Source organism: Balaenoptera musculus, chromosome 1, assembly GCF_009873245.2.
Source record: "Balaenoptera musculus isolate JJ_BM4_2016_0621 chromosome 1, mBalMus1.pri.v3, whole genome shotgun sequence".
Taxonomy (NCBI): Eukaryota; Metazoa; Chordata; class Mammalia; order Artiodactyla; family Balaenopteridae; genus Balaenoptera; species Balaenoptera musculus.
In genome coordinates, this window is record NC_045785.1 from 140,100,447 (window position 1) to 140,116,613 (window position 16,167).

The following is a 16,167-nucleotide window of genomic DNA, read 5'->3' on the forward strand; positions in this document are numbered from 1 at the left end:
GAGCTGGATCTGACATAAACACAGGTCACATCTTTCTTCAGCGTGTGCTGGCAGCTATCACCTTGATGGGAGGTGGGGCTGGAGATGGAGGGGCTAGGGCTGGAGTCAGGTGTGAGGCAGGGCTTGCCATCTTCTCAGTGGCCTATCAGGGGTGGGGTCAGGTCCCAAGTTGCTGGAGCAGAAGCCCTGAGGGTCAGGTCTAAGCTGGCTTGGTCACCTTTAAGTGTGTGCTCTTGCCCCTCCCAGCACTGTCACCCTCACACCAGAGGGGAGCAGTGCTGGAGCAAGAGGTGCAGAAGTGGGTATTCAGCCAGGGTCAAGGGTTGAGGTGCTGGCTATGGCGGTCTGGCCTGTCAGATATCCTGAGTGCCTCTGCTGCACTGCCTGTGCAATTGCCAGTAATGGCTGCCCCCTCCCTGTTAAGACAGCCCTTAGGGTTTGAGCTGCCTTGGCATCTTCTGGCCAGCTGAGCTTTTTCCTTGGTTGTGGCAACCCTCACTCCAATGTGAAGATGTGATGCGAGGCAAGCAGTGCTGGAATATCTGCTCAGCTCAGGTTGGGGGGCATACCAGAGCGTTCACAGGAAAGGAGTCAGCCACTCGCGAGGTTTCAATTTCTATCTCCCTTTCCGCCCAGCTTTGAGAGCAGGTGAGTATCCATGTGCTCATGAGTGGACTGCAACCTTCTAACAGCCCTCCTGTTAGTCTCACTGGCCCTCCAACCAGCCAAGGGGGCTCATCTTCCCTTTGTTGCACCCCAGGACTGAGGCATCCAATATGTGGCCTGAACCACTCACCCTGCAGGGAGGGCCTTTGCCCATGTAATCTCCCTTTTCCTCTAAGTCCCCTCCCAGGGTCACAGGTCCCGACCTGATTGCTTGTTTTCCCTTCTTACCCGTTTCTGTGTGAATCTTTCTTACAGCCTTGGTTGTACAGGAGTCTTTCTGACAGTTTCCAGTTAGTTTTCAGTGAGAATTGTTCCACATGTAGATGTATTTTTGAAGTGTTTGTAGGGGGAGTTGAGTTCCACATCCTCCTCCTCCTTCACCTCAGTTCCTCTCCCCATACACATATATTGTAAATAATCAGATGGTCCATGTGCTGGTTTGTCTTACGGATTTATAGTAATTTTTCTTAAGTATACAAAAAAAAGTAATAACTTTTATTTCTTTTTGTGCTCTTGTGAGTTATAATTTTAAATGGCAGGAATAATAAAGGTTTTTTTAATGGTCATTATAGAGACTAACTTGCACTTCACCTGTTCCTTTATTTTACTAAAATTCTATTAATTGGAGATGAGAAAAAGCATCCTTCTAGGACTATGCTGTAATAACACAAAGAGATTTTCTTTTATTTCCTCTAAGTTAATATTCTATGTTAATGTAACCTAGACTCCCTGAATTTCTATATATGTCATAGGAGTGCTTACATGGTGTATTTAAACCTTTCAGTTGTTACTCTCCCTCAATTCTTAAGCTTACTGCTTGTAAAAAGTTACTTCCTCTAACAAGGTAAATATGTATTAAATCCTTGAGACAAAAATGTAAATTTTTGGTATATCTTTTCATCCAAAGTCTTATATTCAAATGAAGCAAGAACAATATTTATTAATGGAAATGAGATTTTTTTTTCCAACTAATTTTCAGTCATGTTAGCCTGAGCTACTTGTACAAAAAATTAGCACATACACACACCTAAAAACAAGAAAATCCTCACTTCATAAAGTCATAAGGTGACAAGTTTTACTCCTGAGAGGTAGACAACCAAGCAAATGAATATTGTACGTGCATTAACTGAGGCACTTGAGATCACCCAGTTTGTTTAATTCATAACAAAATCTCTCCTCTTCAGAATTTAGTGCTTGCGAACAATCACTATATAAGAACAGTGGTCTCAATTTACCTTAACAAAATCTTACTCTGAAGTTTAGTCATGTAGACCTTAAACTTATAAGAAAATGTATTTCTATCTCAGGCAACTATTTAATTTCTCAAAAGCTAGTAATGAAAGATCAATGTGGGGAGAGGTATGATTTCTTGAAATTGGGAATATATTTTAGCTTGTATTTGTGAAAAAATATATTAGTGACCTGAAAGGACATTGTTCCTCCTATTCTATTTCGGGTCATTTTAATAAAAGGCTCTGGCTTCATCTTATACACTACAAACAGAAAAACATAAATATCATGAATCAGTTTAAGTATAGATGTGATTAAGTATAGTAAAGGATGGCTTCCATGACATACATAAAATTCCAAACACCTTGCATGTGAAAATTTTCTGAGTATTAAACAGTAGGGTGATCTCAGTCACAAACTTGGCTTCACATGAAATGTTTTCATTAAAATTTTAAGTTTTCTTTAAAATAAGAAAAACTTGGAAAGCATAGCTCCCAAACCAGCTAAGTTAGAAACTGCTAATTTTCTGAATGAAAACAGCACTGTTTTTTTTATTTTTACACAACTGAATTGAAAGAATAGAAAAAGCACTACAGTTGATATAGAGAACTATTAGGCCATCAACACAGACATCTGGGAACAAACTTCTTTTACATTTACCATCTTCTGCAGCCACTTGCTTCTGCTTTGTCATTCACTGACATTTCAACCCTGTCGGCTACTGTATCTTCGGACGCTGGTTGGACATGGCCCTCTGACTGTCCTCCAGTGTAGGTGGGGGTGCTGTACTTTAAAAGGATAGATTTAAACTGCATTAGAGGTGCATCTGTACGGACACCCATCGGGTCAAAATGAGTTCGGCTTACTCGAAAGCCTGCTTGAGAAAGACAGCACAAAAACTTTTTTAACCTGGAACAAGGAAAGGAAAAAAATAATGAGGTTCTTGTACTTTTATTTAAATCACAATGTCATTAAAATCTTAAAATATATACACTGTCATTCACTGACTGTCTTACTTTGGCATATTCATTCCTTTAATGCTGTGTCTGTGGACGTTGTAATAAAAGGGAGGATGTTCAGTATTGACATCAGTCTTTTGCCTCTTGGCTAAATTTGTGGTTGTTTCGTTACTTCTTCTCTTTCCTGAAACATACATATATAAACACAGAAAGTTAGCATTCTCTTAAAAATTACAAGCCAAATACTTTTATAACTACGTACTGTCTTCGAGTCTAAATCCTCTGACACACACCATTTCAACCTATCTATCTAATCTTAATTCTAGATAGCTTTTATTGTAAGAGTAAGATATATATTCTTGATACTTTATCCTTCACCCATGTAATATTAATATTTAACTGTTTGCTGAATCAGAACTTCTTTTCTACCTTCTTCAATTTTAAGCCTCAAGTCTATTTCCACCTTCTGTAGAAAGCCATTTATGAATTCTGGGCCAGTCATCCCATACTACACTACTCAGAGTTTAAGTTCTGTCATTTTTTGTTTTCCTTGTTTCACGTATTTAGGTCTTTTATGTGTATAAATCCTTTCTTCCCAAATTATATTCTAAGTTCCTGGGAATAATGTCCTTTATTTCTATACTTGTATTCTCTACTGAATGCCAATACAGTTGATCCTCGAACAATGCAGGTTTGAATTGTGTGGGTCCACTTCAACATGGATATTTTTTAATAGTAAAAACCACAGTACTACATTGTCCACGGTTGGTTGAATCTGTGGATGAAGGGCTGACTCTAAGTTATACATGGATTAACCCTGGGGTTGTTCCAAGGGTCAACTGAATTTGATATACAATAGGTCTTCAATGAACACAAAACAAAACCAACACAAAATCAGTCTCAAGGGCTTGGATACAGGAATTTAAAAAGGTACAATGTATGATCTCATTGCCTACTTCTTACCACAGTACTTAGCCTTTACATTTTAAGTGAAAGGCAGCTAGCAAGTTAAGTTTCTAGCAATGTATCCTTCTGAAAATCACAAAAGGAAGACAACTGAGATATCCAAGTTACTATGAGATTTTTTCTGAATGTTCAACTCTTAATTATTTCTACAAGGATGTTATTATGGCCAAATTTTAAATTTTTATGAAAACTAACAGTCACTTAAGCAAAAGTATTCAGAAGCGAAATTTGATGCATGAAAATGATAAACTGCATTCAAAGATAAATATAAATTATTGTTGAACTGTTGCCTCATGACTCCCCCATTAAATCCAATAATTAAAACTTGATTATACTCTCACATTAAATCTAAGAAGATTTAGGAAAGTCTGAGACTAAAAATCCGATACCAAACCTTAATAATTACTACCATCAGCAGTACATGGATTTTTTTTGCCTGATATTTTCTATCATGGAAGATTCTGTATATTGATATACTAGTTTAGAATAATCATATAATTTCAGAGCTATAAAAGAACCCAAAGAGATTAGTCTAATTCCCTTAATTTATACATGAGAAAGGCTCAGATTTTAAATATTTTTAAAACTCATGTTTTACCTTATTCTAAAAAGGTTTTATGACAACTCTTTTGAAGGTGGGGGACCTGGCTGAAGTTATACAACAAACGAAACAAAGAAGTAGAATGATGCTCTTAAATCTAATGTGCTTCACAGTACACCATAATGCCTTTTTCTTCCCTCCAACAGAGAAATTAAGGAGAATAAATCATTTAAGTGATTTGAATCTTCGCAAATTAGTTGAAGATGCCAAATGAACATGACTGTTGGAAAGAGTATGCAGTAATTACTAAACCGTAAGCTATTAGCAGGAGTTGAAATTTTCTTGTCTTTGAAGATCAACACTAAAATGTTGAGCAATACAAAATTATAGCTTGTAGTTATAGTCCTCTGTTCTTTCAGTCTTAACACTGTGTTTTCTTTTTACCTGTATACAAAACACATTTAGAATCTAACATTGTCTTTTAAAAACTTTAGACATTAAGGCACTGACATTATAAATCTTAACACCCTTTTGATATGAATTTGCAGTGTCTAATATAAGTAAATTTTAAAGTATGCACACACCCCAAATTGTAAGAAAGGCCATGTAATAAATTCTTACGGCCGGAGTATAGGGTCTTCTGGTTAATCAGTGGAATTCCTATAAATCATATGTTGATGAGAAAGTTTATAAGACTTAGAATAAAATTTAATCTTAACTCTATAACCTTTATCAAACATAATTTGATCTTATTTTGGTTCACATGGTTCTTTAAGATCTTATAGCTCTTGCAAGGGGATCACCATATATTAGAGATGTGAACAAAGTACATATTAGTAGAAACCTTGAACTGTGCAAATGCCAGATAAACAAGGTTTATTATAATTTTGCTGTTGGTATAATATGAAAATGCATTTTGAAGTATGCTACCAAAGCAATCTCTTCCCTTCCAATTACCCTTCTGCTATGTGCCCTTTTGCACAGACACATACATACATATATATGCACACATATACATACATACCTTGTGCAATGTAATTATCTGTTGTGGTATCATCTGTAGTTTTAATAAATACACCATATTCTTCTAAAATAAAAACAAATGGAAATGATAAAATATTTTACAGAATGACAGTAAGCAACAATTTGAAGTTTAAATAAAAGCTTACTTAATTCTATGCACACTGCTTTTATGAATATATGAGATTCTGTGACCAAAACAGGCTACAAGAATTCATTTTTTAACCCTTTAATAAGAGCTGCTTCTTCTAATGACTCATGACAATGCTAGGATGTCTAACAAGCCCACCCTTGTATCAATAGCCAGATAAAACAAAGGAGAAAAAACTTAGCTTTACTGAGTGATAAGTGTAAAGCTAGCTTCCATGTCTTAATGGATATTACAAAATTTTTGGCCACACTATTCTCAGAGTGATCTCAGAATTCTCTTTCTAGAAAGAGGATGTAGGGTAATAAAATCACAACAGACTTTTAGTTCTTTTAATCTACTAAAATTTAAAAAATATATCTGTCTTAACAAAATCATTATTTATTTCATGCCCCTAATATAAACCTGAAAAAAACTATGCAATTAAAAAAAAAAGTTAACTGGATTATGATTAGACTCATTAGAGAGGATTTACTTAAAGCACACAACTTATAATTATACTGCTTTTGATTATAACATCAAATAAAGATTAAAAGGTGGAGTATTTCTGATAACCAATTTGTAAGCTAGTAAATTAGTGTTAAATTAGTCACCTTGCTTGTTGAGATTTGAAGGTGCATGAACTGAAAACTGACTTTGAGGAGTACACTCTGACTCAAAGATTAATGTCTTTATTAGGGCCTGAATGTCATCTAAACCATGGTGAAGAGATTCAAATAGCATTCTTTTGAGGAATCCAGTATTGAAAAGGGAACTTGACCTGAAAAAAGAACATAGAATTGGGTTTGAGAAATGTTTTCTTTAAAAAAAATGTCTTCATAATTTAACAAGTAAGATAATTTGCCCACACCTTTTATCATGTCAGTTCTCTAAGCTAGTGGGATTAGTCAAGGAAATTTATTCACATTACGTCAACAAGAATTTATTGAGCCCTCAATAAGGTGTATAAGTCCTGTGGTACACATAGAGGTGTAAGTTATACCAAAGTATAAAATTCAGTGTTTACCTTATGAAAGCTTATAAATCTAGACAGAATCTAGACAGGGACATAGTGTAAGGCAGAGGTTTTCACAGTGCATATTCCAGTAATAAACCTTAATTGCAGTGTATATATGGTGGGACAGGGTGAGATACATGAGAATTACATATGCTGGTGGTGATGTAGTTAAAAAATGGCCCAGGGCTGAGTCTGATATGCTTCCCATTTAATTTGAGAGTCACAGGTATAATGGACAGAATATCAGTTACAAGTCAGATAAACTTGAATTCCTGTCCTCGCTCCACCACTCACTAGCTATGAAATCTTGAATAACTACTGCTTTTGAGTCTCATATTCCTCATCATAATATGGAAAATAAAACCTCTCACAGACTTGTTATGGGAATTAAATGAGATAGTACACCTATGATCCCTAGTACAAAGTATATCCTCAAGGAAGAGAAGCTATTATTGTTAAGGTTAGCAAATTATGAAAGGATTTGTGATTTTAAGTGTCAAATGAGTGATCAATATAAGATTTACTAAAAGACAATTTAAAGATTATTTTGGGTTTAAGCACTTAAGGAGAAACTTCAAAGAGGATATATAATTTAAACTGGAGGTGGGGAAGGGGTAAGAGACTGGATGAGTGTAAAGACATGAACAATGGCTTTAAGTGAGAAAATCTTAAGTCACGGTTTAGATCTCAGTTTTGGAGGTCAGAAAACCTGAGTTCTGGCTCTGCCTGTGCTACTAACTAAATTTTAGGGGGTCAGTTTTAGCCAGCACTTAAATACACTGTGCCATAATTTTCTCATCTGTAAAATGAGGGAGGAGTTGGGCTAGGAGATCTTTCTGGATCCAGCAACCTGTTCTTAATTTCCCTAGTTCCAAGATCAGTGAGTAGGATCAATGTGTGATATAAGTAAGAGAGTACTAGAAGATAAGGCTGGCCAGGTCGTTCTTAATCTACAAGTATTTACATGAAATGAAGATAAAATAATGGGTATCAGCACAAATATGTTTACTATTAGATTAATTTTTAGGCTTAGTAGATGGCCAAACCTTGGCCTGGTAAAGTAATGAGGTTGAAGTTTGCAGTGATTCTTGTCACAATGCTGTCAGGAATCTCAAATTTCTACAAGAATCTCTAGTAACAAACGCTTATGGGAAGGATTCTGAGTAAAAGCAATTCAACTTTAAGGCATTAAAAATACAATAACTAGTTACTAAGGATGCAAAAGCACACATACATTAAATATCTGCAGCTGCGTCCTGTCTAAACAGCTTTACCTAACACAAAAGCAGACGTTTACTTTCACATGCCCTTCTTACTTAAAACCAATTCCTCAAAGACCTTTTATTAATGTATTAGTTGACTGGTCTATAAAAAGTTATAGTGATCACTTTACAATCACACCCTAGTTCTATAGTTATTAACTGAAAAAAGCCTCATTCTTACTATGCAGAAATAAATTATTTGCATATCAGCTAGGCTTCTCTTTGATCCTACTGCATCTTAGCCCTGTCACGAACTTGGAAGAATAATGGTATAGAAAAATCTGAAAACAAAACACCTCAGATTCATAGGGGGAAAAGAATCATAATTATTTTCCTATAGTTAAAAAAAAATTGAAACTTAATTTGCTTGTCTTTTACCACACATAATCAAAAGTCAACAATCAAATCAATACATTCATCAATTTTGAATATATTATGCTTAGGCACATACCATAGAGGTCCAAGTTCTATTGCTGTCTTTCCAGGCATGCTTCCATGACAGTTACAGGGTAGCTGTCTATATGGGTTTTCTGTGAAAAGATAATTAAAAGGGAAGTCAAAGGGGAAATGACAACGTAAACAGTAGTAATTATTATATTAACAATAATTTGCAGCTACAATATACTGAGGATCTACTATGTGCCAGGTATTGTGCTAAGTATTTTATATGCATTAAAAAAATTTAATCCTTACAACTCTCTGAAGTAGGTACTGTTAAGATCTCAGTTATACAGATCAGAGGATTAAAGCTTAAGAAAGATGTAGAAATCCACATCAAACAACTTATTAGAGGCATAGCTTTTAGTCAGTATACTACCTGAAATAATTTAAGTAGGAGAAAGTCTTGTAAATTCCACAAGATATCCATTTTTTTTTTTTAATTTATTTATTTATTTATTTATTTATTTTTGGCTGTGTTGGGTCTTTGTTTCTGTGCGAGGGCTTTCTCTAGTTGTGGCAAGTGGGGGCCACTCTTCATGGCGGTGCGCGGGCCTCTCACTATCGTGGCCTCTCTTGTTGCGGAGCACAGGCTCCAGACGCGCAGGCTCAGTAGTTGTGGCTCACGGGCTTAGTTGCTCCGCGGCATGTGGGATCTTCCCAGACCAGGGCTCGAACCCGTGTCCCCCGCATTAGCAGGCAGACTCTCAACCACTGCGCCACCAGGGAAGCCCTAGATATCCATATTTTAAAATCAACTGATTGGGGTATAATTTACACGCAGTAAAATGTATACATTTTATGTGAAAAGGTTGATGAGCTTTAACAAATGTATATACCCTGGTAACTAACATCCCATCAAAATAAAGACATTTCTTATAAGTTAACTCTTCTGTAACTGGGAAGAAAATGAATTACTCTATTCCCTAGGCTCGATGCATATTCAGCCCCAAAAATCTAGGCTAGAAGAAACTAATTCAGTTTAAAGAGCAATGAGGGGCCTGATGGAATCACAAGGTGACTGGGGAGGTATGAGAGCTATTCTTAGTTTCCAAAAAAGGGTGATATTCTACCATGGACTTTTCAGTTCACTTCAGACCCAGAATAGTCATTTTAAATCAGACTCTGAGTTCCCCCAGGCCATTCCTGGGTTGATCATTCACTTTCTTGGAATGGCCTGATGTGATCAATGGGTCCTAGATATATCCAGAACCCAGGATTATGGTGGTAGGGACATGGGTCTATAACCTCTTGCTATCTGATATCACTCTGTCATTCAATGCAATTAAATGGCAAAATGCACAGTTGTAAAATCTTATATTTACTTAAAAGCTTCCTTCATTGTTCATTCCTAGGTCTACCTTTCAGCCTTAAAAGAAGGTGTGGTTATCATTGACCTTAGCTTTGTTGAGAATGATGTTCCTCAGTTATTATATTAATATATTCAAGAAGTTCTCCCTGAAACCATTAAATAACTAAACTACAAATACTACAGGCAGGGTTACTGAAATTAGGGCAATTCACAGTTACAGTTCTGTCAGTCACACCAACTTACCGCCGACAGCACAGACATAAATTTGTATTAGTCAGTTTTTTTCCTGATGCATTTTGCAAAATGCTCCCATCATATAAACCTATGTCTTTTTTCAAGCCCCTCACCTAGAATTTCTCAGTGCCTGGTCAGCATCAGCATCTTGAGGGATCAGGGCTATCATTTCAAGTTACCAGTAGCAAAAAATGAAGGGGTAAAAAAAGAAGAAAACTAGTATTTCTATGTCACTGGTAAAACAGGCTATGAAGGTAATTCCAGATAAGGAATTCAAACATACTTAGAGACTTTTATTTAAATGCAATGGACTGAACACATACTTTATCTCTGCTGTTTCTTAAAGCATTATTAAAATGAGAACAAAGGAATAAAATTCAAACCCCAAAGATAAATAAAATGGGAAAGGAGATAACAAAAGATGATGAGAGGTGTCAATAAAATTTTAGAAGTGGGAAGCACATACACAAGGGGATTTAGCAGGTCAGAGAAAGCTCAAGCCTAAGCCTGAAATGGGTAGAAGGGCTACCAATAAACAGCAAGCCCACTGGCATGGGGGACCTGGAAGGGCTTGAGAATTGAAGGTATTGATGGTCTCTGAAGATGGGAATAGGGTGGTACCGCAAAAAAAAAAAAAAAGGCCTCGTTTAAAATTTTAAGACTTGTGGATCTTCTCTAATACCAACAGTTAGGCTTCTGCATCTTCCCCATCCCAAAAGAGGAAGTTAATCTTGGGTGAGGCTGAACTACAGAGAATCTGGAACCAGGGACATTAGTCACAGTTAAGAGTGAGGAGACATATGAAAAGAAAGGGACTAAGTAAAAGTCTGTACAAATGGTAAGACCTTCCAGTCTACTTCCTCAACATGGTTCCTAGAAAGCTGATTGATAGAAGCCTGCAAGATTCCTCTGTAGAAATACTTACCAATCCAAGAGAAAAGAGACACACATACACACACACACACACACACACACACACACACACACAAACACACAGACTTACTGACTGACTGGCATTTGGGGGTTCTTGTAGTGAAAAGGCAGACTGCCTTCTCATTACAGTAAAGTCTATCCGTTTATAAGCCCTGCCACAAGTACTTCCATGTAACTTTCAGCACGGAAACTAAAGACCACTAGACATTTGAGATATACTATGACAGAGAACAAAATTACAAAAGAGAAATAGGAAAGAGAAGAACTAAAACAAAATAATGGCAACAATACAAAAATAAGCAAAACAAAAACCCTATCCTCCCTTAAATATAAAATATACCCAACTGTAATCAATAGTCTTAGAGAGGTAAGATTAGATTTTACATCTCTGAAACAAGAATAGGATACTACTAAAAAGGGAGCAATGAAAAAATATGAAATAACTCTTGGAAATGAACCAAGTATGACAGAAATTTAAGCAGGAAAGTTGGAAAATAAAACTCAAGGAAATCTATAAAGTAGAACTAAATGCCAAATAAATTAATAGTAGAGATATAAAAAAAATTAGAGAATTAATCTAGAAGATCCATCATATAACTAAAATGAGTTCCAGGAAGAGAGGAGAGATATTTTGAGAGAAGAAAATTATCAAAGAAATAATAGAAAAAAATTTACCAGAACTGAAGAACTCAAGTTTAAGGGCTCACAGATTGTCCAGCACATTGAATTAAAAAAGATGAATTCATACACATCATGAAGTTATTTTAGAATACTGGGTTAAGAAGAGATATTTTAGGAGCACTCAGAGAAAAAAACACAAAGGACTATATATATAAGAACAATAGCAGACTTGTCAATATTGGAGGCTAGGAGACAATGGAATAATATCTTAAACATTCTGAGGAAAAATGATTTCCAACCTAGGCTTCTGTACGTGGCCATGCAATCCTCAGGAAGCTATGGGAAAAAGTGTAGTTTCAAAAGGCGAAAGTAAAGAAGGAAAAGTGGAAAATACATAAGATTTAAGATATAGGAAATTCATCAGAAGGAGAAAGCCAAAGAAAATTTCCATTATGATGGTCTAAAAGGAAGCCCTAGGGCAACAGCTCTCAGCAGACCTAGAAAACAACCCAAACTAGAGCAGGAGAACTGTCTCCAGGGAAATGAAATGAAACCCAAAGATTACTTGATGTTCTTAACCAAAATCACAGGAACACTGGAATTGGATTATGGATTATGAAAAGTATATACACAAAAGGTGACAAATACATAGTAATTATTAATTCCAGAGTAAGCAAAGAGTTGTATAAAAAAAGAAATGTTATTACAGCATATTAACTGGTTCATCTGTGTTGTAGCAGCCTTCTAACATAGATAGGCAGCAATGATTCCTGTCTCTGGCATTCATACCCTTCTATAATCCCTTCCTCTTGAATGTGAGATCACTGGATCTAGAGACTCATTTCTAGTACTAGAATACGGCAATATTCTCTTTTTCTCTTTCCTTCCCTTCCTTTCTCTCTCTGGTTCTTGCTTAATCCTTCCGACGAAGTGAGCTGCTATCCTGTGAGTATGAAGAGGACTGCATGACAAGCAGTAACCATGTGAATGAGCTTGTAAGCAGATCCTTCCCCAGTCAGGCCTTGATGATTGCAGCCCTGGCCAACACCTTGACTGTGGCCTTGTGAGAGACCCTCAGCTACTGGACCCAACTGAACCATACCCAGATTCTTGACTCAGAGAAACTATGAGATAATAAAAGTTGTTTCAAGCCACTAAGTTTTGGAGTAATTTGTTACACAGTAATAGATAACCAATGTGACTTGTGAACAATATTTTATATTTATAAAAATGTAAACACTGAATATTGATTAAGCCAACACTGGAGAGGAGAAGTACATGCATGTGACTGGGCTGGCTTGAGATGCTGAATACTCTTCTTCCATGAAAGGAAGTTACAGGCAGTATAAGCATGCAACTTAGAAACAGGGAAGACACTAAACATTAAAGACTTTAAATATTAGAAGAAACAGCTGTGAGGTTTTAGCTGTTGACTTTAGGGAGTGGGGCAGATATCATTATTTTATTAATAAGACTTATGAAACTATCTGACTTTTTAAATTATGTATTACTAATTGATAAACATAAAAAATTCTAAGTGACCGACTTTTTTGAAAGACATAATCATTTACACTCTCCAAGTCCTGTATGATTAAAGACAAAATGCAGACAACAAATCATATTGCTTTATAGCAATTTATTAAGTAAAAAATCCTTTAAAATGTTTAATCAGGGGGAGGGGGAGGGATGGATTGGGAGTTTGGCGTTAGTAGTTGCAAACTATTACATTTAGAATGGATAAACAACAAGGTCCTACTGTATAGCACAGGGAACTATATCCAATCTCCTGGGATAAACCATAATGGAAAAGAATATAAAAAAGAATGTATATATGTGTATAACTGAGTCACTTTGCTGTACAGCAAAAATAAACATAACACTGTAAATCAACTATATGTCAGTTAAAAAAATATTTAAAAAAAAGAAAAAAACCCACTGTAGTAACAGTCTAAAATTATACAACAACATGAAGCACTTCTGATGGAGAGGGAAAGATGTTAGGTTTTTATGGATTCAGGATCAAATCTGAACAGTGTGTATCTGAGTTTAGTTACTTGTTGATACTGTAAAACACACATGGTGAGATATGAAAGGATAATAAACTCCATGTAAGAAAGAATTGATTCATGATTTTAAGGGCAGGAACACCGTCTGTAACACTGGGGTATGAGGTAAAAAACACTGAGATTCTTTTTCTTTTTTATTGAGGGAAACTCACATTACTGATACCCTTTTAAACACTGAAGATGTCTGTTATTTCTTACATAAAGGAAAACTGAATTAGGAAAAAACAGAAAAGAAACCATAGGGCACTAAACCAATTATCCAGGAGGACCAAAACTTTTCAAAGTTTCATCAAGGTATTTATGAAATCTATATTTTAAAAAGCCAGAGTGGATTCTGTAACTCCTCTGATTTTGTTGCATTGAAACCAAGATTAGGATGGTGGACTGAGCATTTAAACCTGTCCTCTCTTCTTATTCCAAATCTCTAGAAATGATAGAAAATATATTTTTATGAAAAATTCCTAAATAGCGCTGGAAAATAGATGAGTCATCACACATCCCAAATCATTCAGTGCTTTCTGAAAGCCTACAAGCTGTGAGATCATACTACTGGAAGAAAACCCCACTGGGGAGAATAGCTATTAAAGGCAGAAATAGCCTAGGGGCTATATGAACCTAAAAAGCAAGGATGAATGACACTAGAGTAGCTCTAGGACAACTGTTAAAGGGATTGGTTAGAAAACTGTACTTGAAACAGCTTATGATTATATAACTCCTTTAATCCATGATTAGTAATTACAGAAGATATTTGTCTTCAGTTTGAAGTGATAAAGGTTTAGGTTGGAGAAGCAAGATAGTGCCCCAAATTTGATAAAAAACAATTATCTAGGGCCCTAAGAAGCTCTGAATTCCAAGTAGGATAAACACAAAGAGACTCACTCAGACACATCATAATTAAACTGCTGAAAGCTACACAGAGAATCTTGAAAGCAGTAAGAGAAAAATAACTTATCAAGTATGAGGGAACAACAGTACAATTAATGGGGACTTCCCTGGTGGCGCAGTGGTTAAGAATCCACCTGCCAAAGCAGGGGACATGGGTTTGATCCCTGGTCTGGGAAGATCCCACATGCCGCAGAGCAACTAAGCCCGTGCGCCACAACTACTGAGCCTGCACTCTAGAGCCCACGAGTCACAACTACTGAAGCCCGCGTTTCTAGAGCTGGTGCTCCGCAACAAGAGAAGCCACCACAATGAGAAGCCCGTGCACCGCAATGAAGAGTAGCCCCCACTCGCTGCAACTAGAGAAAGCCCGCGCACAGCAACGAAGACCCAGTGCAGCCATAAATTAATTAATTAATTAAAAAAAAAAAAAAAACCAATACAATTAATGGCTGACTTTTAATCAGAAATAATAGAGGCCAGAAGGCACTGGACTGACATAGTTGAAGTGCTGAGAGGAAAAAAAAAACTATCAACCAATAATTCTACATCCAGCAAAACTATCCTTCAAAAAAGAAGGTGAAATAAAGACATTCCCAGGTACACAAAAACTAGGAGAATTTGTTGTAGCAGACTCACCCTATAAGAAATACTAAAGGGGGTTCTTCAGGTTGAAAGGAAATTTTACAGAGTAATTTGAATCCAAAGGAAGGAATAAAGAGCACTGGAAAGGTAATTATGTGGGTAACTATGAAAGATATGTGTGTGTGTCTCTTTTCTTAATTTTCTTTTACACTCATAAGATTTAAAAAATAATACTATATTATTGGATTGGGTCTGTAGATGTAATTAACATATGACAAAAATAGCACAGGAGGTGAGAGAAAAATAGAATTAGAGCAAAGTTGCCACATTTTGCCAGTCTTAAGTCAGTATTAACCTGAGGTAGATCAAGATAAGTTAAAGGTCTACATTATAATCCCTGGAGAAACCATTAAGAAGATAACTGGAAAAAACATAGCTAAGAAACCAACAGAGGAATTAATCAAAATGACACAGTAAAAAAACATTTAACACTACGAAGGCAGCAAAGGGGGAACACAGAAGACATGAGATACATATAAAACAAATAGTAAAAGTGCTGAAAAGCCAAACATTTTAATAACTACATTCAATATGAATGGTCTAAACACTCTCATCAAAAGGCAGAAACAATCAGATTGGATAAAAAAGCAAGATCTAATAAGACACTTACAGATTAAAACTAAAAGGATAAAAATATATATTATGCAAATAGTAACTATGAGAGTGGTATTTATATTAATATCAGACTATAGGCTTTCAGATAAGAAATATCAGGGATAAAGACAGACATTTCATAATGACAAAAGAGCCAAAGATGATACAACAATTATAAATATATACGAATATTTTTAGATAAAATGATAGTTAAAGAAGACAGGTTGAAGAGAGCACACGCATAATAGTACAAGGTAAGACAAACATTAGAATTAAAAAATATTTAAGAAAGCTTTCTTGAAATGAAAGGATATTTGAAGCTACATGATGAAAGGGGATGCCATGATTAGGAAAACTGATCCTAAAAATAAGGTTAGAACATAGTATTTCAAAAATAAATATTCCTCTGGGCAGCCAGGCAAAATAATTATGTCATATAAAAGAAGGAAAAGTTACAATAATATTCAGTAATAGAAGACAATAAAAGAATTTCGACAAGGCACTCGAACTCTTTAAACTTTTTAAGTATAAAGCTATAAACAGGGAGCTTTAAACATGCAAGAAGTCAAAGAGTATTTTCCCCATGAACCCTCTTGACTAAACTCAGAAAGTTAAATTTAGCCAACAGATAATTCAAGAAATTATGGCAGGAA

The 16,167-nt window shown here is 35.8% G+C and overlaps 1 protein-coding gene across 5 annotated transcripts in view; it reads right to left on the reverse strand.

Annotated features, from left to right (window-relative positions):
* Window positions 1-1,237: 1,237 nt before the first annotated feature.
* TRMT1L (tRNA methyltransferase 1 like) overlaps window positions 1,238-16,167 on the reverse strand; it is a 36,963-nt gene continuing 22,033 nt past the window's right edge. For all 5 annotated transcript variants that reach the window (XM_036868077.1, XM_036868085.1, XM_036868110.1 and 2 more), the window contains 5 exons: window positions 8,241-8,319; window positions 6,124-6,290; window positions 5,387-5,449; window positions 2,913-3,039; window positions 1,238-2,805 (listed from right to left, as the gene is read on the reverse strand). In XM_036868077.1, coding sequence (XP_036723972.1) covers window positions 2,553-2,805; window positions 2,913-3,039; window positions 5,387-5,449; window positions 6,124-6,290; window positions 8,241-8,319 — 689 coding nt within the window. In that variant the 3' untranslated portion in view covers window positions 1,238-2,552. The remainder of the gene's footprint in view (window positions 2,806-2,912; window positions 3,040-5,386; window positions 5,450-6,123; window positions 6,291-8,240; window positions 8,320-16,167) is intronic.